This window comes from Arvicola amphibius, chromosome 3, assembly GCF_903992535.2.
Source record: "Arvicola amphibius chromosome 3, mArvAmp1.2, whole genome shotgun sequence".
Classification (NCBI taxonomy): domain Eukaryota; kingdom Metazoa; phylum Chordata; class Mammalia; order Rodentia; family Cricetidae; genus Arvicola; species Arvicola amphibius.
In genome coordinates, this window is record NC_052049.1 from 52,048,694 (window position 1) to 52,074,552 (window position 25,859).

The window sequence follows — 25,859 nt, forward strand, 5'->3', positions numbered from 1 at the left end:
AGGTCAGCAGGGTATGTGTGTATGTGTGTGCATGTGTGTATGTGTGTGTATGCACATGTTATGTGTGTTATGTGTGTGTCTGCTCACAGATGCCAGCAGGGGGTATTAGATTCCCTGCACTGGAGTTACAGGCAGTTGTAAGACCCCAGACATGGGTCCTGGGAACCACACTACAGTCCTCTGGAGGGCTACAAAGCACTTTTAACGGCTCTCCTCTGGGGAGCAGTAAAAGGTTTTTGAACACATCGTTGTTGGTTTGTTTTTGGTGGTGGTGATGGTTGTATTTTGTTTTGTTTTGTTTAATCTGAACACAGTTTATAAACTGAATGAAACAAAGCTATACAAGTCAGAGAACTGGGGAGAGTCATAGGGAAAAGGTGTTTTGTGTGTTTATTATACCGAGTTTGAACAATAGAGAGCATGTTGATGAAAATATATAAAGGGGAATAAATTCCAGCGTGGCCCCTAGGAGCGAGGTGTGGATTAGAAACTCAGATGCAAGGACAGTTCCCAAGCAAAGGAGCCTCGAGCTCTGTGCATAAGTGAAGGAGGGGCATCATGGTATGGCACAGCTTTGGAGACCTGTAGCTGGCTGAACCACTGGCTACCCCATTCTCCTGCTAGTCCTTGCAACTGGTTAAGAACACAAAGAGGATTTAGATTTAACATCTTAAGAAATAACTGCCGAAAAAATAAAAAGGAGTGCCTAGGTCTAATAAGGATGGGAATAGAAAGTAGAAAGAGAGAGTAATCAAGAGGAGATCTTCAGAGCCAGGTAGCCCAGCCATGGGATGCAGCTAGAAGCCTCATGGCAGTGAGTTTGAGAGGGATCTGAAGATGTCAAGACAGTTCATTGAACCAAGAAAGGTGTCTTCCAAATGTGGTAAAACAGAGGGGCAGTGCCACCCGGTCATCTTAGCTCCCTCCCATCTTCTTAGCTGCTCCCAGGTCGTTTTGGTATCCCCAAGTCATCTTAGATGTCCCAGGTCATCTTAGCTGTCCCAGGTCATCTTAGCTGCCCCTGGTCATCTTAGGTATTCCCTAGTCATCTTAGCTGCCCTTCCAGCATCTTAGCTGCCCCCCATGATGGAGGACTCTCATTGGTTAATAAAGAAACTGCCTTGGCTTTTTGATAGGGCAGGATTTAGGTGGGTGGATAGACAGAACAGGATGCTGGGAGTGAGGCAGACGCCTCAGGCAATCGTCATGCCTCTCCTCTCTGGGCAATTGCCCTGCCTCTCCTCTCTGGGACAGTCGCCATGAAGCCAGCCACCAGGTCAGACATGCTGAATCTTTCCCTGTAAGATACCACTCGTGGTGTTACACAAATTATTAGATATGGGTTAGTCAAGATGTGAGTAAGAGGCTGAAACTAATGGACCAGGCAGTGTTTAAATGAATACAGTTTGTGTGTTGTTATTTCGGGGCATAAGCTAGCATGCGACCGGGACGAAAAGCAGGTCTGCCCGCAGCTCCCACTACACCCCCAGGTCATCTTAGGTATCCCCTAGTTATCTTAACTGCTCCTGGGTCATCTTAGCTGCCCTGTGTCATCTTAGCTGCCCCCAGGTCATTTAGCTGCCCCCGGGTCATCTTAGCTGTCCCTGGTCATCTTAGCTGTCCCTGGTCATCTTTCCTGACCTGGGTCATCTTTGTTGTCCCAGGTCATCTTTGCTGTTCCAGGTCATCTTAGCTGTCCTGGGTCATCTTATCTGTCCGGGGTCATCTTGCAGCTTACACCTCCCTGTAGGATGACTCTGAAGTTGCAGCTTCATTTTGTCTTGGCTTGGGCTTTGCTTAGGTCAAAGGTGGACCAAGTACAGGACATCGTGACGGGCAACCCTACAGTCATCAAGATGGTGGTCAGCTTCAACAGAGGGGCCCGGGGACAGAATACCCTGCGCCAGCTACTGGCTCCGGTGGTGAAAGAGATCATCGAAGACAAGGCCTTGATCATCAACACCAACCCTGTGGAGGTCTACAAGGCTTGGGTGAACCAGCTGGAGACACAGACTGGAGAGGCCAGGTAATGAGGCAGGGCGATGCTGGCTTTGGCTTGCTTTGTGATCATTAATTCTTAAAGTTTTGTTTCTTTGGTTGGTTTTGATGGTGGTGATGGTGTGTGTGTGTGTGTGTGTGTGTGTGTGTGTGTGTGTGCGTGTGCGTGTGTCTATCTCTTCTCCTTTTTTGAGACAAAGGATCTCACTGGAGTTTACAATTCAACTAGGCTGGCCAGCCACTGAGTTCCACAGTCTTCCTGTCTCAGTCTCTCTCCAGAACTGGAATTATAAGTGTTCGCCATCATTCCTGTAGGTTCTGGCACTGAGCTCATGTCCCCCATGCTGGTACAGTAAGGTCTTTACTGACTGAGCAATTTCCAAGCACCCAGACACTTGGTCGTCTTAATACCCAGTGGTATTTTCCCATTTCAGAAACAACTGATCCCCACCTCATCTCCTATCATAAATAATTCCTTTCCTTGTTTACTCTTTGTGTTTCTAAATCTAGACCAAAAATATTTTGTGTGTTTCCTTGTGAGTAAGAGTAAACAGCCATGCTCCCGGTGGGCTTGACTTCTTCTAGGGGTAGTTTGTGACTAAGCAGTCCAAGCTCTTGTTTTCTTGCAAAAGGATGCCGCACGAAGTAAGTAAGATGCTCAGAGAATTAAGTAGGTACTTGTCATAGCACTGTCTGTCATAATGAAAAGTCAAGAAATTCAAAGCATTTACTGTGGCGGTTTACTTAGTAAATGCTTTTATACCACATAATGGAGGAGGTTCCTGTTTGAAGTGGAAGTATAGAGATGTATTTATTGACATTGGAAATAGAATCATGATGTATGGGTTTTTTTATAGTTCAGCACAATAACCCATTTTCTCTTTTAAAGATTGGTCATGTATGTACACACACATGGAATTTCTATGGGAGGTGGATGTACACAAATTTCCTTGACCCATGAGTGTGTGAGGTCAATACATCATACACAGAAGGGTTTGTTTATTCACTAGGATAAGAAAATAGGTTATTTGCCTATGTGCCATTTTTGTTTGCTTTTTATTTATTTATTTTACTATAATGAACATATTAGATTTTTATTGCATAAAAAATGAAAAAAGGCCGGGCGGCGGTGGTGCACGCCTTTAATCCCAGCACTCGGGAGGCAGAGGCAGGCGGATCTCTGAGTTCGAGGCCAGCCTGGTCTACAAGAGCTAGTTCCAGGACAGACTCTAGAAACTACAGGGAAACCCTGTCTCGAAAAACCAAAAAAAAAAAAAAAATGAAAAAAGCCAGACATGGTGGAACACACCTATAATTCCAACCCTTAGGAGGTAGAGGCATGAAGATCAGGGATTCAAAGCTAGCTTCGCTGTGGTGGTTTAAAAGAGAAAGGTCCCAATGGGCTCATAATTTGAATACTTGGCCCCCAGTTGGTAGAACTGTTTGGGAATGATTAGGAGGTGTAACCTTGTTGGAAGAGGTGTGTCACTGGGGGTCAGGCTTTGAAGTTTTAAAAGCCCACGCCATTCCCAGTTAGCTATTTCTACTTTGTTTGTGGATCTGGATGAAAGCTCTCAGCGCCATGTCTGCCTGCCTGCTGTGGTGATTATAGACACTAACCCTCTGGAACCACGAGGCCCAAGTTAAACATTTTCTTTTTTAAGTTGTCTTGGTCATGGTGTTTTGTTATAGAAACAGAAAAGGAACTGAGATACTCACTCACTTCCATAGCAAGTTTAAGGCCAGCATTGACTGTGTTAAGGCCATCTCAGAAGCTTTAAAAAGGAAATAGGGGTGGAAGTTGTAGCTCACTAGAAAGACATTTGCCTAACATGCACAAGGCTGTGGGGTTCAGTCAGCAACAGAAGGAACAACAGAGGGAGGGAGAGAGGGAGGGAGGGAGGGAAGGAGGGAAGGAGAGATGGAGAGAAGAAAAACGGACAGAAGCAAGAGAGAAAGGGTGGGTTAGCTGAGTCTACATAACCTGGTCCATGCTTTCTTTTTCCATTAGAGTTAAGAGGGAGGCTTGTAGTCCCTCCTGATCCAGTGGTAGTGGGAGCTGCATTAGGGTGTCTTCCTTAGGCGGAGTCATGGCAACCTGCAGCTCATCCTGCAGAGCTTGGCTGCAGAGTCAGCTGGCGGGACACTGGTGCATACATGAACCTTAGCAACTGTTCATTTGAACCTTTGTCACATCTTCAGCAAGCTGCCTTACGACGTGACCACAGAGCAAGCCCTGACATACCCAGAGGTGAAGAATAAACTGGAGGCATCTATCGAAAACCTGAGGAAGGTCACCGACAAAGTCCTGAGTTCTATCACTTCTTCCCTCGATCTGCTGCCGTAAGTTGATCCGTAGTGACTTTAGCAGTGTTTGCGGAAGTTCTTGGAATATTACCTAAGTCCGTGGAGTGAAGATAGGCATTCTCCCTGGTGGTTTGCTGTCTAAAGTGATGATCTTGAGCCAGGAATGATGACTGTAAATATGAGACCAGACTGGACTACATAGCAAGACCCTACCAAAAATAACAACAACAACAAAAATACAAGGTGGCGGGGGCTGGAGAGATGGCTCAGAGGTTAAGAGCATTGCCTGTTCTTCCAAAGGTCCTGAGTTCAATTCCCAGCAACCACATGGTGGCTCACAACCATCTGTAAAGGGGTCTGGTGCCCTCTTCTGGCCTGCAGGCATACACACAGACAGAATATTCTTTACATAATAAAATAAATAAATATTTAAAAAAAAAAAAATACAAGGTGGCCTAATCAAATGACTCTACTTCATCCCCACCCTCTAATGAAGAGGCACTACCTCAGTCATGGCCACCAACAGTGCTCGGGTGCTAGCGTCAGCGGAAGCCCTGTGATTCCATTGCATCTCACTTTATGTTGAATTTTTAGGAGAATTGTGGAGCTTTGGTTGATTGGAACAATTGCTATGCTTCTAGCTCACTTAGCCTTTTTCCATTATTTTCTTTTGTCATCTGTTCCCCGTGTAGTTATGGATTGAGGTATATAGCCAAAGTACTGAAGAACTCGATCCGTGAGAAATTTCCCGATGCCACGGAAGAGGAGCTCTTAAAGGTAGATTCTCAAGGGTAACCTCACTGCAGCTTCTCTGGGGGTTCTGAGCTGGAATTGCCAACAGACGATTGTATGACGTTCTCACCAACAGATGGTTGTGGGATGTTCTCACCAACAGTCAATTGTGTGATGTTCTCACTGACAGACGGTTGTGTGAGGTTCTCACCAACAGATGGTTGTTTGACGTTCTCAACAACAGACGGTTGTATGACATTCTCACCAACAGGCGGTTTTGTGGAGTTCTCACCAGCAGATGGTTGTGTGACATTTTCACCAACAGAAGGTTGTGAAACATTCTTGCCCACAGATGGTTGTGTGACATTCTTCCCCACAGACAGTTGTGTGATGATCTCACCAACAGACAGTTGTATGACATACTTTCCCTGTATGACTGTCGTTACAGATCTTCTGTGTTTAATGACTGTGAGACATTGTCTGTTGACGCTAATTTAGAAACTTCCCACATCATTGCAGCTCTCAATATTAGAACATTTGGTGGTCATAAGCTTATTTTCCACCAAAACATAACTGTGTGGCATACAGTGTTAGTATGAAGTTATGTTCATCTTCTGCATCTAATATTTCATAAAGGAGTCATGTCAGGGGCTGGTGAGATAGTTCAGTGGGCAAAGAAATTTGCCACCAAGCCTGTCAACCTAAGTTTGATCCCTACGACCCATATGATAGAAAGAGAACCAATTCCCACAAGTTGTCCCTCTGACTTCTACATGTACACCATGATATGTGTGTATACACACATACACACACACACACACACACACACACACACACAAATAAAGTGATTCTTAAATTTTTAATGCTAAAAGAGAAGATTCACGTCTGAAAATGACTCACTCTCTTGGGAAATATAAGTGTAAAATAAGAAACGAGTGTATACTTAAAGATTAAAAGCAACCAGAGCTCATTTGTCTCTTGAAAACGTCCTTTTTCTTCTTTTCGGACAGATCGTTGGAAACCTCCTGTACTACCGATATATGAACCCAGCCATCGTGGCTCCAGATGGCTTCGACATCATTGACATGACAGCCGGAGGTCAGATCAATTCTGACCAGAGGAGAAACCTGGGATCTGTGGCCAAGGTTCTCCAACACGCAGCCTCCAACAAGCTGTTTGAGGGAGAGAATGAGCACTTGTCGTCAATGAACAATTATTTATCAGAAACCTATCAGGAATTCAGGTGAGAAGGTCCATTCCTGTTCAAAGAAACATGTGGGGAGATGGACAAGAAAGGCAGGGTCTGTACCTAGAACCAGGGCCTTGGAGGGGGACGGGAACTCTGTGTGACTACAGGCCTTCCAGTGGCTGCCCCTGGGAGAATGAAGGATGAAGGAAAGGAGCAGACAAGATGACCTAGACCCGCTATTCCCACCCCACCCCCTCCATCCTGCTGCACTGAGTCCTTCCTGTCTAGGATCTGTGCTTCTGATAAAGTTCTCTCCCTGATGCAGCACACACACATAGTATTTAGAGTAAAACATTCAACGGATTAGTTTCATTGAGCCGAAGAAGGTAACTTTATTTCCTTTTCCAAATTGTTTTCCAGTTGGGAAAAATTTGCCTTATCTGCAACAATGGTAGGAAATGGTGTGTTTCCTTTAGGAAAGGTTGGGGAAACCCCAGTCTTTGTATTTATAGATGATCCTGTGTGAATGCGCTCTGCACTGTCTGTGGGCCTTTCTTAATTGTGTACATAAGAGTTAATTCTATTGTCTCCATGTCTTTCTCCTAAGTCTGTCACTAATCATCGCACAAGGACAGGGGAGTGAGCAGCTGGCAGTCACACATGCATCTCAGGGCTCGGAGCAGATGCTTCCATCTTGGCTTGTGTTTGCTTTCTTGTCTGTGTAGATTATAGAGTGTGTGTGACGTCAGTGTGACCCCTGTTATCCTCACTCGGAAAGGGACTTCCCATTCTTTATTTCCTCCAGGTCCACAGCTGTCAACCTCCTGATTGACAGCTCTTTGTGGCATCTGTACCATTTGTGAGAAAGTTACCTCAGGTCCTCTCACTGTGGGAAGTTTGGATTTCTTCACCTACCAATTTTAATTCTTTATTCAGTAACGAGAAGTAATAACATGTTCCTCACAAACTCTTAAGTGTTCGTAGACCTTCCTTTTCCTTCATTTGTTTGTTTGAGACAGGGTCACCCTACATAGCCTCAGCCAGCCTGAAACTCACTATGTAAACCAGACAGGCCTTAAACTCCTATATCTGCCTGCCTCTGCTGCCCAAGTGCTGCCATACCTGACTCCTTTTTTCTTGTTATCCCTGCCAATCTCTTGTTTTCCAAGAGTACCCTCCTAAGTACATTATTTTCTATTTCACTCATATTCATTCTGGTATTTATTTTCTTCATTCATCCGCACCCCATGAACAAGACCCCATGAACAAGACCTGGGGAGCATGACACCCTGAAACATGGCTGCTTCTCCTAGCCCAGGGCTTGGAAGGGAGAATTCAGCTCTAGTACAGAGGCCTCTGGTGCCATAGAAAGCATGTCAGAGATTATTTCAGGCATAAAAACACATGAAACCATATAGAATAAAACACACATACACATATATCTTACATACCATATATATGTATATATATGGTATGTAAGATATATATATATATATATATATATATATACATACATACATACACACAGGTGTAGAAGACTTCTCGTTCATTTCTAACTGCTTAGACCTGAGTAATCACACAGAAACTATACTAAGTACAACATTGTTCAACCTATTAGCTCAGGCTTCTTATTAACTAACTCATATCTTAAATTAACTCATTTCTATTAGTCTATGTATTGCTACAAGACTGTGGCCTACTAATAAGGTTTTGGTGACCGTCTCCTTAGGCAGCTACATGGCGTCTCCTAGACTCTGCCTACTCTCTCTATATATCTCTGTTCAGATTTTCCACTTGGCTTTGCTCTGCTAAGCCATTGGCTGAAACAGCTTCCTTATTAACCAATGGTAATAAAACATATTCACACCATACAGAGGGGAATCCCACATCACATGGTTAAAATCTACCAAGGGCTTCTAAAGTATAATCACAGATATTTTTCATCCTTCTGTCTACATTAGCTCTAGTTTAAAATAAGAGACTCCTTGGGGTCTGAGTCCTAGGGCCTTTTCTGGGGGGATTTGTGTTTTAACTGAAATGGTCTTTCCATTGGTCAGCCACCATTGCTTAGATCTAGGAAGAAAGAGGCTTAGCTCCCATTTTTGTCAATCTGGTATCAGAACCTTCAGAGGCAGGTTAGGATGTTGTAGACCCAGGAGCTTGCACATTTAAGGAACCAATTTACTGGATTGTTTTTTCTCTATAAAACTAAATTTTCAGGTAGGGAATTATGTGACTTGGGACTGGGGTTTATAGCTCAGTGGTACAGTGTTGGCAGAGGCCACTCAGACTCAAAGTAATCACACAGAAACTATATTATTTAAGTCACTGCTTGGCCAATCACTTAAGCATATTGTTAGTTAGCTCTTATATCTTAAATTAATCCATTTCTATTCATCTGTGTATCACCACATGGCTATGGCTTACCAGGTAAAATTCTGTCCAGTGTCCAGCATCTGTCTCCAACAGGGCTACATGGCTCTACCTTCTTTCTCCCAGCATTCAGTTTAGTTTTCCCACCTACCTCTGTTCTGCTAAGTCACTGGCCAAAACAGCTTTATTCGTTAACCAATAAAAGCAACACATATACAGAAAGACTTCCCATACCAATACAGCATGTGTTAAGTCCTAAGATCAGTCTTCAGCATACACAATGTTAGCATGGGGGGGGGGGTGGGTAGGTCCTGTGCATGTGTGTGCCCATGCATGTGGAAGAAAGAGGTTGACTTTGGGCATCCTTCTCTGTTATCTTCTATTTCCGTTTTGAGATACAGCCCCTCACTGACCCTGGAGCTCATGTGTTTAGCTAGGCTGGCTGGCCACTGAGCTCCCAGAATCTGCCTATCTCTGCCTTTTTCCTCAGCAGTCCAGATTCAGGCATATGCCACCACACCTAGCTTTTTTTGTATGGGTCCTTGAGATACAAACTCTGGTGGTCATGCTTCACCCATTAGGCCATCTCCCCAACACCAGTGAATTCTTCATCTTACATTTTCATTGATATTTCAGAGGCTGTTATTAAAGTCCACTAGCTGAGTGCTAGCTTGCCACCAGGCCAGGCTTATGCAGCAACAAGGATGGCAGTGAGAACCTCCTGCATGCTGGACAAACACCTACCAACTCAACTATAGGCCCAACCCTGGTTGTTTGATTTTTCTCTTAGTTTCAAAAATTATATTATTGGTGTGTGTGTGTGTGTGTGTGTGTGTGTGTGTGTGTGTGTGTGTGTGTTAAGAAATCCTGCCCATAATTTCATCAAACTGTATCCTGGGGTCCAAGGCCCACACTTATCTCTCATCCTATTTGTGGACCAGTTTGAGGTTCGGCATCCAGAGACACGGACGAGCACCACCATGAAGGTTCACCCTGAAGCCAGGCCATGGTGGCGCATGCCTTTAATCCCAGCACTCGGGAGGTAGAGGCAGGTAGATCTCTGTGAGTTCGAAGCCAGTCTGGTCTACAAGAGCTAGTTCCAGGACAGGCTCCAAAAATACAGAGAAACCATGTCTCAAAAAAAACAAAACAGAGAGAGAGAGAGAGAGAGAGAGAGGAGAGAGAGAGACCCTGGAAGAAGCTATAGCAAGTGCCTCAAGGTTAGGATGGAGGGGAGTGCTCTAGCCATCATTCCAAAACTTATTTTAGTGGCACTTTTCCACTTACAAATTTGACTCTATCTTAACACCTCTTTTTCCCTGTTCTTAGGAAATATTTCCAAGAAGCTTGTGATGTCCATGAACCAGAAGAAAAGTTTAATATGGACAAATACACAGACTTGGTGACTGTCAGCAAACCAGTCATTTATATTTCGATCGAAGAAATCATCAATACACATTTAGTAAGTGGGTCAAGAAGGGGTCTTAGCCCCAGGTCATGAATCAGGCATCTGTTCATTGGAAGAAACTGGTCTTGCAATAGCTTGTGCTCATGTGTCTATTTTTAAGCCCAATAAGTCCCTGCCTTAATTGCTGTCTGACTCTTGGATGTTAGTAAAGCCCTTCCCAAGTAAGAAAGTTCACCTTTGCGATGCAAGGTGATGCAGGTGCAGTTTAAACTCTGGACCACACAAGCACTGGGATTGCTCACCTTACCAGAGGTGTGCTGCCCAGACCCACCTACTTCTGCCTCTTTCAAGAGTGCTTTCAGCTTTGCCCCCATTTTCTGGGAAATGGAGACTTCTCTAATGCCTGGATATACATCACTTAATCTAAGCCAAAAGGTCAGGAAGTGATGTGCTGCTCAGAGAGAGGGAGAGAGAGGGTGGAAACCAGGCTCTGCAGGAAGATAAGGAACCTCCTCCTGCAAAATGGGCTGTCACTGTTCTAAAACCAGGTTTCTTAGAATTTCAAGTCTGTGCTGTGTCATGGTGCCTGTGTCTCGTTCTCACGCAAGCATCACAATCAGTCATCAGCTCTCCACAGTGACACCAGGAAGGAGTTAGAAAGCCCAGGGTGGTTTTACCATCATTTATTGTAAACAGAAGCCAGGCACTGGAGCTTGTATAGATAGTTGGAACTATTTTGCCTTAAATGCAATTGGAATTAAGTTTTGTTTTGTGGCATTTTTATTGTTTTGTTTTTTCAAGGCAAGAATATCATTAGGTAGTTCTAACTGGACTCAAATTCAAGATCCTACTGCCTCTGCCTGTTGCATGCACACAGGCATATACTACACTATACCACAGCCTCACCTAATTCACCTGGAATATTATTTACTTGGGTATTGCGGTAGGGGGATGATTAAGATGGTACTTTATTCTATACCCCAGGCTTAGACCTAGAAGTTACTATGTAGCTCCCAGTGGGAAGATCACAGACACGAGCCACCATGCTTGTCCTGCGATTAAGTTTTAGAATCTTGAAAGTGAATTAGGTAACTTTTTCTTAAACAATTTTAAACTTTGCTAGTCAAAATAAGGTCCAAATAAGGTCCTAGGGACAGTTTAGAACCATATCCCAGACCACCCAGTTCCAAATCTGCATCTCAATGATTCCCAAGCGGTTCAGAACCACACCAAAGTTCTAGAGATCCAGATACTTCAGTGAAGGATAAATCCAATTTTGGATTGTACCCATCACTAGGGGCTGCATCTCAAATACCTGCCTTTCCAAAGCCACACCCCAACGACTCAACCCACATAGACATGGGGCAGACCCGCTGCTTGGGAGTCCAGCCTTCTTCAAGCACTTCCACAGCTGGACTGTGGATTTGAAGGAAAAAAAGGACCCAGCTTTGATTTTTGTCTTGGAAGGTTGGAACAGGGAACTGACATTTGCCACAAGCTCTCCATATGTACCAATTAAATGAGTTGGTCAGCCTTCCTTCTGTAGCTGTCCTCTAGATCAATAGCAAGATTATCCAGCCATGAATTTCTTCCAGAAAATAGCTTTTTAAAAAAATAATATTTCCATTTTACATACATTGCCATGGTTGTCGGGTCCCCTGAAACTGGAGTTATAGACAGTTGTGAGCTGCCATGTGGGTGCTGGGAATTGGACCCACGTCCTCAAGAAGAGCAGTCAGTGCTCTTAATCACTGAGCCATCTCTCTAGCACACCGCCCCCCCCAATAACTTTCTAATGAACAAGAAAACATGCTGACCCACTTGACTCTCTTAGGACAGTTTATTCATCTCAAATATGATCACCTTGGTCACATGATTCGGGAAGGAAGATTCAAATACAGAAAGAACAATCTCTTTGAGAGTGAGGTTCTTTCTCACGGGTGGCAGACAGAAAATGTCACTGTACTTGTTAAGATTGCTGGGCTTTAAAGAAAAAAAGTCCTTTCCTATGCTAATAAGAATTAAAAACAGAACGAAGTCCTGGGAACGGGGCTGGTGACTGACTTGAAGTTCCTTTGTGCTGGATTGGGAGCAGATGTAATGGGGCATGGCGTCACAGCAGAGTCGTCCTGTCTGTGTGTGGAGGCGGCTGAAGCAGACACAACCCATCAACTGCCTGGCCTGCCAAACCCACAGCTGAGAGACAGAACTTCAGCATCAGCTTAAGACAGATTCTTTTGGAAGAAAAAGATGATTTACATTCTCTAATTAACACCATAAAAGGTAGACACTGGCTACCTATCATAAATCCTCCTTTCCAGAGATAGCAGCCAAATCAGCCTGTCTCTAAAGAGAATGAGAACATAAATCCACCACCCTGTGGATTTTCTTCTCTAACTCCTACACACACACACACACACACACACACACAGAGTACACTTCAAGATTATGTCCTTCTGTCTTTATATCGTTTCTGTCCGTGTCTTTCTTGGAGTCCACTCACTTTTAAAAGAGCAACGCATATTGTTTTGCTTGAAAACTAAGTATGTCTGTCTATCATGAGAAGCTAGTCTGCCTTGTCATAAACAGACTTTAGAAGAAAATAAATACGATGGAGCTGGACCCAGCTCCCTTGGTAGTACTTACCAAGAACACTCGGAGCTCCAGCGTTGCATAAATGGAATGTGGCAATACGTGTACGAAACCTCAGTGCTTGGGAAAGTGGAAGCAGGGGGATCAGACGTTTCTGAGTTCAAAGCCAACCTGCACCACATGAGACACTCTCTTTAAGAAACTAAATTCAATGAACATAGGTTGCATGCATTCATTCCCTTGCCTTGAAGCTCTGCATGGGAGGCTACTCTTCTACTCAAAACCCAGGTAGCTCCTGGTATGGCAATAATATGCGCCTCGCAAAGCTGAGGCCAGACAGTTGCCGAGAGTTTAAGGACCCAAAGTACCAGCACTATGAAGCTAGTAGCTAGCCAGCGCTACAAAGCAAAATACTATTTTAAAAAAGAAGAGGAGAGGAGGAAGTAAAGGAGGAGGAGGAGAAGATCCCTACACAATTTACAAGTGCCTGGAAGCTCAGCATTAAATAACCCTTCAGGCTGGGTGCAGTGGCACACGTGGATCACCCACTGGGAGTTCAAAGCCAGCCTGGTCTACACAGGGAGCTCCAGGCCAACCAAGGCTACCTAGAGAAACAACTGTCTCAAAAAATAAATAAGTAAACAACCCTTCATTAATCTTACAGATTAACAGAATGGAAGAAAATTCTTAGTGACGATGGCTAAGCAGGCTAAAGAGGCACGGTTGTATTTAAAATGAGTGAGTTTGATGTTATATGAATTCTATCTCAGTTATAAAAAAGGACTGGCTTATGATTATGATTCATCTTTTCATAAGCTGAAGACAAGTGACTATCTCCTGTCCCCAAGGGTGCCAGTAGCCTAGAAACACTGTTTCAACTTAGTTAGAAATGCAAACAGAAACGGATGTTTCTATTGTCCTTCCTGATTTCACCCTCCCACCCTCCCCCTGAGTCCTCCAGAGCAGCAGCATTTCCTGCGAGACCAGGAAGGACAGCCAGCCCTTGTCACTCAGTTTGAGGCTTTATGGTATCAGTATTTCTACAGTCCTTGCCTTGAGAAATTCTTAATGTTTCCTGACCAACTAAAAAGGGGTGGGGGAGGGTTTGCTGAGAGATAGTTCAGGGGTACCCGAGGTCAGTTCTCAGAATTCATGTTTTGGCTTGGGTTTTAAAGCAGAGTGTGGATGGCTCAAGAAATGGCTCAGAGGTTAAGTACACTTGATGCTCTTACAGAGGGCAAGGAGCCTAGATCCCGGCACCCATGTGGTGGCTTCCAGCTGTCTGTAACTTCGGTTCCAGAGTGATGCAGTGTCCTCTTCTGAATTCCTCGGGTACCAGGCATGCAAGTGATACACATGCATGCATTCAGGAAAAGCACTCGTGCACATAAAATAACAGATAATTAAAAAAAATGCTAGACATACAATATCCTCTGGCCTCTTGTGTACGTATGCAGACACACACACACACACACACACACACACACACACACACGGGGCAGCACTGTAATATTCCGGTACTGCATGATGTATCTCTAAAGATATATGTGCACATACTTTTTCAGCTGCTGCTAGTGGTTGGTAAGAAACTTCTGCTACACTTTATAAATCTCTTGCCCATTTGCTGTAATGTCCGTGGGAAACACAATGGTTAGGCATAAAAGGCAAGATTGTGCTGAAAAAAATTGGTGTGCCCCTTTCCCACTATAGGGGTTTATTTTTTTCCTTTCTTTCTTATATGGTCCTGTGTTGCCTAGGCTGTCCTCAAACCTTCTGATGACCTTGACTTTCTGATCCTTTCTGATCCTCCTGCCTCATCCCCAGTGCTGGGATTACAGGCCTGAGTCACCACACCCAGTTAATACAGTGCTTAGGATCAACCCTGGGGCTTCACGTCAGCCCTTGCTGCAGTTTCTTAATGCGCTGTTGGTATTTCCCCATGAGACAAAGGTTAAAGCTGTGGCTATGTCTATAACTTTAATAATTGTCAGAATTATGGTTACCATCTAGGCAGAGCTAGAGAGATGGCTCAGGGGCTTAAGAGCATACGCTGCTCTTTCTGGGTGTCCCCAGCACCCCACACCCAGCAGTTCACAGCTGCCTGTAGTGCCAGCCCCCAGAGATCACATACTCTCATCTGGCTTCTACGGACACTCCACTCACACGAACAAACCCACACAAATACACACAATTACAACATTTTTCCCTTCCAACCTCCTCCAAAATATCCCTCCTCACTCTCTTTCAAATTCATGGTCTCTTTTTTTTCTCTGTTACTAAATGCATATATGTACATACATATATATTCCTAAGTGTAACCTACTCAGTCTGTATAATGTTACATGTATTTATGATTTCAGGGCTGGTATTGGATATTGGATAACCAATTGTTGTGTTCTTCCTTAGAGAAGACTATTTCTCCTGCTCTCAGCATTTCTTAGTTGCTTATAGATTTTGTTTAGAGTTCAGCCCTCATGGGCATTTCCCATCCACTTTGGCATGTTTAATGGTGTCATCCTTGTTCCGCTCATGTTTGGGAAGTCAAGTTGGCGAGACTTCATGGGTGTAGCTTCTGGCATCACGAGGAGACAGAATCTCACAGCAGACTCCCTGCCCTCTGGCTCCTCCAACCGAGGGAGGCAACCAACAGTCCTCCCCAGCTATGATGCCTAAAACCTTTTTTGAAAAAAAAAAATTACTAAGCAGTATTGGATGAAAATATTGAGACGCGAAAGCTGGAGTCTGTGAGTCTAGTTGCCACGGGGTCTGACTTCTGCCTCCGCGTGTCTGTTGCTATCTGTGTGTAGCTCCTGCTGGAACATCAGGATGCCATCGCCACTGAAAAGGGTGACCTGCTGAACGAGCTGCTGGAGTCACTGGGAGAAGTGCCCACGGTGGAGTCCTTCCTGGGTGAGAACTCCGTCTAGTGCTTGCTGGTTCATTTAAAGAATAATACCTACCAGTGTATGTTAATCATGTTTTCCCCTTCCACTTTGATTCTACCCACCTCACTACCTCTTTACCCAGCCCAACTTTTTGTCTCTCTCTTAAAAAAAAAAAAAGAAAGAAAAAGAAACACATAACCCCTCCCTAACACACACACACACACACACACACACACACACACAATAGAAATCAACATAAAAAAGCAAGAGACCAACAAGACAAAAAAATGCTCAAACAAAGCAATACAAGACAGGAAGTCCAAAAACATACTATGAGTTCATTTTGTGTTGGCCAACCACTCTTGTACCCTAACGTGTGGTTAATATACCCAGTGCGACTCGTTTCCCTGAAGTAGATGGGAACTAACACGGAAGCCCACAACTGGACAGCATGCAGAAAGTGGGAGACTCTGGAGGACTCCGTCCTAAATGGGATGTCTTCATCACATCCCTCCCCATCAAGGCTCAGAGCTATGCGAAGAAGAAGCAGAAAGATTGTTAGAGCCCGAAGGGTTGGTTAACTCCAAGGAAACAGGGTTTCCCAAGCCCAACAGGACTGATACAGATATGATCTCACAGAGGCTATGGCAGCACACACAGGGCCTGTCTGCAAGGGTTCATGCCTGATAGGGTCCCCGCTCTGGGGTGAGGGGGGGGCAGTAGGGAGACAAGGGCACCAACTGTAACCAAGAAACTATCTGCAGGTGATATACCGTGGCAAAGGAAAAATCCGTTTTCTCCTTTGTTTCTGCTCATACAGTAAGAACTCTCTAACTCAGGGCCAGGCTGCTGCCCCATGGGAAAGCACCCGCTTGCCATGTGCAAGGCCATAGATTCAGCTCCCACAACCCATCCTCCCCAAAATTCTGTTATTGCTTGCATCTTGGGTTACACAACAATGTTACTGCTGAAGGTTAAGTCCCAGAGACAATGAAAAGAATCTGTTTCACAGAGAAAGAAAAGATGGGACGTGAACCCTCTGAATATGACAGAGTCCTTACTAAAACCTAAAATACTTTTATTCACCATTCTTTTTTAAAATTTGTTCTTTTGTGAATATTTATGCCCCACATTAATGTTTTGATCAAATGCTTTAAAATCCACGGCAGATGTCCTCAAATATGCAGGCTTTATGGAGCCCATAAATCTCCCATCTAATTCCTGAGCCTGTCCTGTATCCTCAGAACCCTTATCTTACAGTGTATGGCAGTTACCACAGGAGAGAACTAGAAAAATAACATTTTTTTGTTTCGTTTTGTTTTCTTTTGTTTTGCTTCCTTACAGGGGAAGGAGCAGTTGACCCCAATGACCCTAACAAGGAAAACACACTAAATCAGCTCTCAAAGACTGAGATTTCCCTTTCCCTGACAAGCAAGTATGACATCAAGGATGGCGAAGCTGTGGATGGCAGAAGCCTCATGATAAAGTAAGTCTGGTGTTAAGAGTTCATGATTCCATCAGCATGACCTAAACTATGCAGTCTCCAGTGGGGCTAAATCTCAGCAGGCCTTTCTTTTAGAAGTAGGTAAATATTGAAATGTATCATGTACATCCATCAAACCAGAGGATAATAGACCTTCATCATTTAGGAGGGAACTAAATATTATAATAGGCTGCAAAGTTGGCCTTGGTTTTTAGTTTGACACGTCACAATTAGAGTCCTTGAAGGCATGAAGTGATTTCCATGAGCACGTTTTCAGGTGGTTGAAAAATTGGCAAGAGAACACTGCTAATCCAGTTTTATTTTTAGTGTAAAGCAACGATGTAAAAAGGAACACACATGATAGACCACTGTTGGATTTAGCGGCTTTTCTTATTAGATCAATCCTGGATATGGTCAGTAGCATTGACTGTTTATACCCTGCTTTGCCTGAGTCCAGCTCCAGCAGGGTTCAGGTCCCAAAAGGAGATGTGTAGGCAGCAAAAGGTCGGAGGAGACTGACTGGGTCTGTGGGTAAATCAGGATCGCTGCCCATTGATTGAGAAAAAAAGCTATGGCTTTTATGCTCTATAATTGCACAGAGGATTAAATGGGAGAAAGGGGGCATGTGAGCTGAGTGTAGCTTGAGATCAGGAATCGAGGATTTGTTAGCCTTAACAAATTAATAGACACCAATTATATGTTGATGGAAGGGCCACAGATTCCTCTTGCCAGAGATAAGAATGTCTAGCTTTCTAGTGAGCAGGAACTTTCTTCAAGCCCTTGAGGGAATGGGGACTTTTGTCTTAATGCCTGACCTTAGAAGAAGGACTTTCTCAGGGGACCAAACACTCCATTATAGAATATTACAGGTTTTTTTTGTATGGATTAGTTTATGCTAAAGCTTAAAGCAAGCAAAGATGAAGCTAGACAAATTAATAGTTTTCTGTACCCCAATAATAGGTTTCTCTGCCGATTCAGTAAGCCAGATCGAGCCAAACTGAAAAAGTAAAAGAGCAGGTTTATTTGAGCAAAGCAACTCCCAGGTGAGTTCTACAGTCCCAGAGATGGAGGCCAGAGAAGTCACACGCCCAGACTAAAGCAGGCAGCTTATATAGCCTGTAGGTGAGGGGTGATGACGTGTCCACCACAAGCTGGGTCTGTGTGCAGGTAGGGTCAGAGCTGAACCCTTTAGGCAGGGACTTGGGCAGCTGGCAGCTTCAGGGGAGAAGCTGAGGTAGCCGCTAAGAATGCAGAACTTTTTTTTTTTTTTTTTCGAGACAGGGTTTCTCTGCAGCTTTAGAGCCTGTCCTGGAGCTAGCTCTTGTAGACCAGGCTGGTCTCGAACTCACAGAGATCCGCCTGCCTCTGCCTCCTGAGTGCTGGGATTAAAGGCGTGTGCCACCACCGCCCGGCGAATGCAGAACTTTTTGGAGTCTTCCTTTTGTTCAAAGATTCTCTGAGTGGTTGGGCTTTGGAGAGACAGGAATGGTTCTGGATCCTGCAGAGGCTAGCTGGAGGTTTCAACTGAACATAAATGTTACTGTGAACCCGAGTCGACCTTAGGAATTTATAAATCATGATTAGTAAATCTACCTGATGTATCAAGCATGTGTTACTTATCTGCATTTTCTAGCAGCTTGGTGCGAATTTGCGTGGGAGCAGGCGGAGTTATCACGCCACATGGTTCCAAGGTGGCGGGAATTTTGTTCCAAAGAGTTGTTTTGTTTAAAGAGGATGTGGTTGTGTACACTCTCATCCCTCACCACAGCCCACACAAAGTTTCCCAAAGGAAGAGACATATGGGAACTCCCATAACACTTAGTGAGAATCATTACAAATGAAAGTAAAAGGCTTCTGGAGAATTGGGGTCTGCAAAGTCGAAATGCTGGAACTTTGTCAAGCAGCAATGGCTGCCATGTGGTCCACGCCACTACTTTTTAAAATATATATATATATACATACATACATACACATATATATATAGTATATATAAACTATGTATTATATATAACATTTTTAATTCTTTGAGAATTTTATACATGATTTGAGTATATTCATCCTCCCTCACTCCATTCTTCCCACCCAATTTTGTGTCCTTTTTTTTCCCCTCCCTCCCATCAAGGCCAATTTGTGCTCCCCAAATAATCTGGAGTGTGTGGTCTTCCCCTGGAGCATAGTAGACTTCTCAGGGGCTACATTTCTAGAGAAAACTGACCCCTCCTCTCCCAGCATCTAACAGTTGCTGACAGCTCCTCAGCTAGGCGTGGCATTTTGTCTGGCTTGGGCTTACACAGGTCTTGTGCGTGCTCTGGCCAGCACTGTGCGTTCATACGCACTGCCCTGTTCAGAAGAGCTCATTCCCTGCATCTGGCTCTCACACTCGTCCACATGACCACTGAGCCTGTGGAGGTGGGGGTACCATGTATATGTTTTCACTTAGTGCTGAACATGCTGACGTCTCTTATTCCCTGAACTTGGTCAGCTGTGGATCTCTGTTGAGCATCGCCTACTATAACAGAAGCGACTGATAGAAGCTGATATATGCTTTAATCGATGGGTGTAATGATGAGTCACTAGAGGTTGGTTTAATACTATATTCATTTGGCAGAATAATTGTAGTGGGTTCTTGCCTGGGGCCTAGAACCTATCTAGCCATAGGTTCTTGGCCCAATAATGTTGCCAAATATAGGCTCCATCTTGGGGAGTGGACCTTAAATCTCCTAACGTAGTTGGTGACTCCCACAATATTCATGTTATCATTTCACCACTGAGCATGTCTCACCAGGCCAGACCTTAGCAGAGCTCACAGGGTTCATGGCAGAATAACATTGATACTCATTGTGGGATTAGTGTGTGAAACACCTTAGCATTGTGAAAGCCAGGAAGAACGTAGCTTCTAGGTGCACACCAGCTTGATCTCCCCATGTTGTATGATTCATGTTTGATATTTTCATGTCATATGTGGATCCTCCAGCAATAGGGTCTGTCTTCTTGCCCTCAAAGACTTTAAGGAAACATTCCCATTTAAAACAATGAATACTGTATTTCTCATGCTTGTGCCCCATAAGTCTGTTGCAAGCACATGCTCTCCCAACAATACAGTGCTCAAGACCTTAGCCTAAACCAAAGAATGCATGTTGGCACATAGAATGGTTATATGCTGGGATGAGACGGAGACTAAAGGATAGAAAGAGGGCACACAGGAATAAGCATGCATTAATATTGTTAGGAATATTTCCTAAGCGAGCTCTCTGACGATGCAAAAATTCCCAATCAAGCCAAATCAAAACAAGCCAAATTAAGAAATATCCAGGTTTAATGGGAGATCTGCGCTCTCGGGTGGCCCCTAGGGGGAAACCCGGAAGCCACAAGAACGCAACCCCTGGGGAGGAAGAAAGGGAGACCACGTGTTCTTCTTTTGGGGGATCACTTAAGTACCCTGGGGAGTGGTTCTGACCCCACCCCCAAGGAGGGGTCAGGACCTGGCCTGCTGGGATTTGAAGTCCAGACCAGGCCTGGGAGCTGGGATAGATGCAAGGGACTGGGGCCTACGCTCCCAACCTAACAAATATGACTTTACATACTCATATTTTGAGTTCTGTATCCCAAGTGACAATGTCTGGACTTGAGACAGAAGTCCCAGCACTAATGTGCTTCAGAAAGTGCCCCTTTCTTGATTTTCCTCGGATATTCAATCATTCATGTAAACCAAAGCTTCCTAGATATTCTGCTTTGGGATCTGTGTTGGTTTGATGCTGTTTGTTTATTTTGTTGTCAGATCATGGAAGGTACCATTCACTTGAGAACCCCATTGGTGTCTTGAGGCTGGGCCCAGCAGTAAATAGTCAGCACCACTTCTGCCTTCTGGGGCTTGATGTCTTTAGGCTGGCAGTGGCAAGCACAGTGCAGCCCCGGGGCATAGGCTCAGCTGCAAGGCAAGGGCAGTTGCAGCCTTGTACAGTTGATGACCAAGTCATGCTGAACTTTCTGTAAGCTCCGGACAGGGTGGGGAGAAGAAATATGCACCCTGACTTCCTCTGTACCGTGGCCAACTATCCAGATAACTGGAAATACATGCAAATGGTGTGGCTTGGCCATGCAAATAAAATTAGATCAAGCCTCCCACGAGCTCGTAAGCTTTGTCTTTAGAAGTAATAGGAAGAAATCTCCTGGTAATTGGTTCTGTCTGTTGTTTGAAAGCCACCCTCTTGGTGCCACCTACTCAAACGTCCACACCGATGGACAGGAATCACAGTTCGGGTCAGCTAACGTATGAAATCATCTGAACAGTGTGTGTGTGTTCACCTATTGGAGGCAGGAGTCACCACAGTTCAGCACATTCTTGGAATTGACATATTAACAAACAAAAACCATAAAAGTCAGGCATGTTTGGGAAGGGATGAGTCTTGGTCTGGGAAGTGCTCCTGCCTTGCCCACCCTGCTCCTCTGCTGCAGACTCCAGCTCCCCAGTGCATGCTGCCAGCTCACCAGCTCTCCTTTCGTGGCCATGTTGTGGGAGAACTGGCCAGTGGTTTTGAGATACCTGCAGCATATAATCTATAACTTCAACCATTTAAAAGTGCACAGTTCAGTGAACACCTCTCTTCACTTCTTTTGGTTATATACCTGGGCATGAAATTGCTCTGTGTAGTTTTTGGTGGCCCACCAAACTGTTTCCCACAGGGGCCACACCATTTCACATTTCCCCCCACAAACTACAAGGGTCTCAACTTTTCTCAACCCTCTCAACTCCCCTTTTCTTCTCTTATCATTCGTCGTCTGGATGGGTGTGGAGTATCTCACCATGGCTTTGATCTGTAACTCCACACTCACTCGTGATGCCGAGCCCCTTCTCATGTGCTTATGGAGCATCCATCACCTTTGCAGACCGCCCATCCTAGCATCCATGTGGCCCCGGGGTTCCCAGTACCGAAAGCAAAAATCCTTTACCTAGTTTTAAATGAATTTGTTGTTATTCCTGGGTTGAAAGTGTTCCTTATATAGTCATATTAGCCGATCTGTGATTTGCAAAAATTTTTGCCTCTTATATTTATATAGAATTTTGTAGAGGAAAAGATATTGGGGCTGAAGAGACGGCTCAGCGGTTAAGAACCTTGTTGCTCTGGCAGAGGAATTGGGTTTGATTCATAGCACCCACATGGCAGCTCACAACCACCTGTAAAACTCCAGTCCCAGGTGATGTGATGCCCTCTTCAGAACTCCAAAGGCACCAGGCCTGCGTGTGTTGCACAGACGTACATGAAGGCAAACCCTTATATAAACAACATGATCAAGTAACTAAGACAGAAAAGGACATTAATAGGAAAGAAAAAACGTCAACCCAGAGAAGAGAAGGATGGAGGGGGGGAGAACAGAACGTGCGTGCGTGGGTGTGTGTTTGTATACTGCAGTACTCTCAGGAACTCTCGTGAGGTTGGAGGCTACCACCAGAACTTAACGAATGAGAACAGAAAGGGTAAAGCAGACATAAGCAGATGTAAACTTTTCCCTGGGCCCCATGCCAGTTACTGGAATAGAGATTTAAATCCCAGAGAAGTTTAAGTCCTCCAGAGCCTGCGCTCTTAATCACAGTTTTACAGTCCCTAAGGGCACAAGGCCTTTGTAGCCCTAGAAGAAAGAGAATGAAAATTGCAGCAGGGCAGTGACACCATCGCATCTCTCTGAGCCCAAGGGGAGTGACGGATGGGTGTGAGGTACACAGCTGTATACACTACCGTAGCCTGGCCTTTCTGCTTGGGCTGCTACCATTCCCCCAGTACTACCGAGCACAGTGTATTGAACTAGAAAGCCTGCTGTGGAAGAACCTTAGATGACAATGGATGCTGCTTCAAAGTGTCACTTATTAGTCATAGACTCAGCAAGGTGTACTATTGGCATCGTCACAGAAAATGGCGGGGGGGGCTGGGACCATCCCATGAGATCGTGCCTTCAGCAGCCTATAAATTATAATATATACAGCTGTAAATCTCTCTCATTATAACTTATGAGTCATCTTTAAAAATGTGACCTGATGACTTTGTTCAGCTTGATTTTTTTCACAGAACTGTGTGTTTAACTTGAGCCAGTATTTGTGGTTTTCAGTCACAGTTAGCTGCTCTAGTGGCTCACACTGTCATCTCTCAAGAATTTTTCTCCTTCCCCATGAGTCGGCTTAAATAGCCATTATCCTATTGGAACTGTTCCCTCTTACCATGGCAGGAGTGCTCGATGGCGGAGGTGATGTTTCGTTGGGGGCTGTGGACCCCCAGACCCTGAATTTCCTATAAACAACTTGTTTGCAGCTGCTCTGAGCATGAGACAGCGGAATGGGTTCTGGTGGCTGCAGCTGAAAGATCCTGAGAGCTGGGGCGTGGCCAGAGCACTATATACAATGCCCCTGAACACAATAAAGTTGGCATTCTTGTATCAAGAATGACCTGTGTCCCTGTGTCTCTGTCTGTCTGTGTGTTCTTAAGTCTCCAGCCTAGTTCCCGGCTCGCATACCATCCCCGTAGTGCAGGCGCTACAATGAGGTCTGCTGCTAAGAATATGTACTGATATTACTGCACCTTTAAACATCACCATGCATTTCTGGGCACTGATGTCTTGTCAGCCTTGGGCACACTATAAAGCAGAAAACAGGGGCTGGAGAGATGGCTCAGAGGTTAAGAGCATTGCCTGCTCTTCCAAAGGTCCTGAGTTCAATTCCCAGCAACCACATGGTGGCTCACAACAATCTCTTATGGGATCTGGTGCCCTCTTCTGGCCAGTGGGCATACACGCAGACAGAATATTGTATACATAATAAATAAATAAATATTTTTTTAAAAAAAGCAGAAAACAGAGCCATGGGCAGAGTGGCTAAGCCAAGGAGCCTCGGCAGTTTGCAAGTGCGCTGCGGTCTTGTTTATAGAGGACTTCTGCTGAGTGCATTTCCTTATTCATCAGCAATTCTTTCCCAGAGTTAGGCCTCTTCATGTTTGCGTGAGCCTGTCTGATCGATGGTTGAACACTGTAGAGGCTGATACGCAATATCAGCTAGACACAGCTAGGAAGGTATTGCTTGCACTCGGTGGCAAGGGGGCGTCTAGAAGGTCCTTGGCAATGGCTGCGAACCAACATGTGAGCTCTCTGTGGATGCTACTCTGCAAAGGCTTGGAGACCTCGGGGGCTTTTCTTGGAAAGGTGCTAGAAGAGGGGATGGTGACTTGGGCTGTGACTCGGTGGTAGAGAATGTGCTTAGTGTTTAAGTTTCGTCCATAGCATAAACAGGAGGCAGGAAAGTAGGACACCAAGCAGGTAATTCCCACAGCATGGGGAGGCAGTGGAAGATGCAGAATGGCAGCTCGCCTTAGCCTCTCAATGCTAGACCGGAGTGTGAACTTTGTCTACCCACTAAGCCTAGCAGTTCTTTGTTGCTGCATTTGTGTTCCAGACAGCGGGCCGTCGTCCAGAGTCCCCTTTGTGCTGAGGCCCTGTGACTAACTAGGTCTTCAGACTACCAGCTTCCGGTTGAAGAATGGAATGTTTGACTATTGTACTTTCTCAAAAGAAAAAAAAATTGTTTTTAATATGATCCACACATGGAACCTTAAATTTTCTAAAAGCCACATTCTAAAAAGAATCAGGCGAAGTTATCTCTTGTCTTTCACTTTTCCAGTGAGAAGCTTATCATCTAATTTTTAAAATGACACAGACTGCTCCTCTTTATAAAATGTGGTGTGCCGTGGCAATACACAGATGCCATACGTGGTGGTCAGAGCAGGGTAACTGGCAGGGCTGTCACCACATTCACAGATGAATGTTTTTGTTGGGAGCTGACATTGTCTGGTAACATGTCCCATTTAAATCATTGTATCAGAAACATTGTCATTCCTGTAAGCAGTGAACAGAAAAGACTGTTTAAGAGGTATCGTGCACTCTTGACCTCTGCTAAATCTCTTAAGCCAGAGTGCATTGTGAGTCCGAAGTCACATCCATCCCACCTGGTCCAGCCAGGTCTCAGGCGCTCCTTGGGACTTGATGGCCAGCGGCTGCCAGCTTGAGCAGCATAGCTTTCATGGTTACGGGAGCGCTCGCTGTCTGGTAGACCCCAGCACAAAGAGCTTTTACATTATGTCTTTCTGTGGAATTGTTTCCATTTTTAAAATGAAAAGCATAAGGATTATGTAATTTGTACTGGTTCATTCAGCTCCTAAGTAACAGGAACGGAAGGGTGGGGGAGCAGAGGGCAGGAGTGGAGACTTTGGGGGTGGGGTCTCGGGTGGCCTTCCACCTGCCTGCCCAGACTGCCCTTAGCTCTTGGGTGTATAGTGGGGAGGGAAACTTGGGATCCCTGTCCTGGAAGCAGGTGCTGAGTTGACTGTGAAGGTAGGAGAATTTTAGCAATGAATTCCACAGCCATGACATCATCTAGAATTTCAAGGGGAAAAAAAAATGGTTATTGGGCAATTTGTCCTTCAACAACTCATGAGCAAATAAACAATTTTCTGTTGACGGGGGTGGGTACGAATGATGTCACTTATTTGGTAATTGGCTGAATATAGTTCCTAGAATGTTATTTCAAATAAGAGTCACTCACTGTTGTTTAAGTCATCTAAAGCTTTTATTTTCAACTCAGTGTTTCTGCCTAAAGGCCAAGCATGACGGAACATGCCTTGCAATCCAGACACTTGGGATCTCACATTTGGAGCCAGCCTGGGCTATATACTAAATCTCTCTCGGGAAGCATAATCATGTTCCTGTCTAATTCATTCCTAGTAACGATTGGAAGAAGCTAGTGTGTGTGTGGGAAGGGTCACACAGCTTTCTGAGCCTTGGCCACCTCAGGAACAGTACCACCTCCCACGGGGCTATAATTAGCTGTGTACCCTTTAATTCCCTGGGGTCTTT

The 25,859-nt window shown here is 44.7% G+C and overlaps 1 protein-coding gene across 1 annotated transcript in view; it reads left to right on the forward strand.

Moving 5' to 3' along the window:
* The window catches only part of Iqgap2 (IQ motif containing GTPase activating protein 2), a 280,863-nt gene that overhangs the window by 242,676 nt on the left and 12,328 nt on the right, over positions 1–25,859 (forward strand). Inside the window, exons 24-30 of the mRNA XM_038321192.2 lie at positions 1,802–2,026; positions 4,201–4,341; positions 4,998–5,082; positions 6,048–6,280; positions 9,929–10,061; positions 15,407–15,509; positions 16,829–16,970. Of these exons, the coding sequence (XP_038177120.1) occupies positions 1,802–2,026; positions 4,201–4,341; positions 4,998–5,082; positions 6,048–6,280; positions 9,929–10,061; positions 15,407–15,509; positions 16,829–16,970 (1,062 nt within the window). The remainder of the gene's footprint in view (positions 1–1,801; positions 2,027–4,200; positions 4,342–4,997; positions 5,083–6,047; positions 6,281–9,928; positions 10,062–15,406; positions 15,510–16,828; positions 16,971–25,859) is intronic.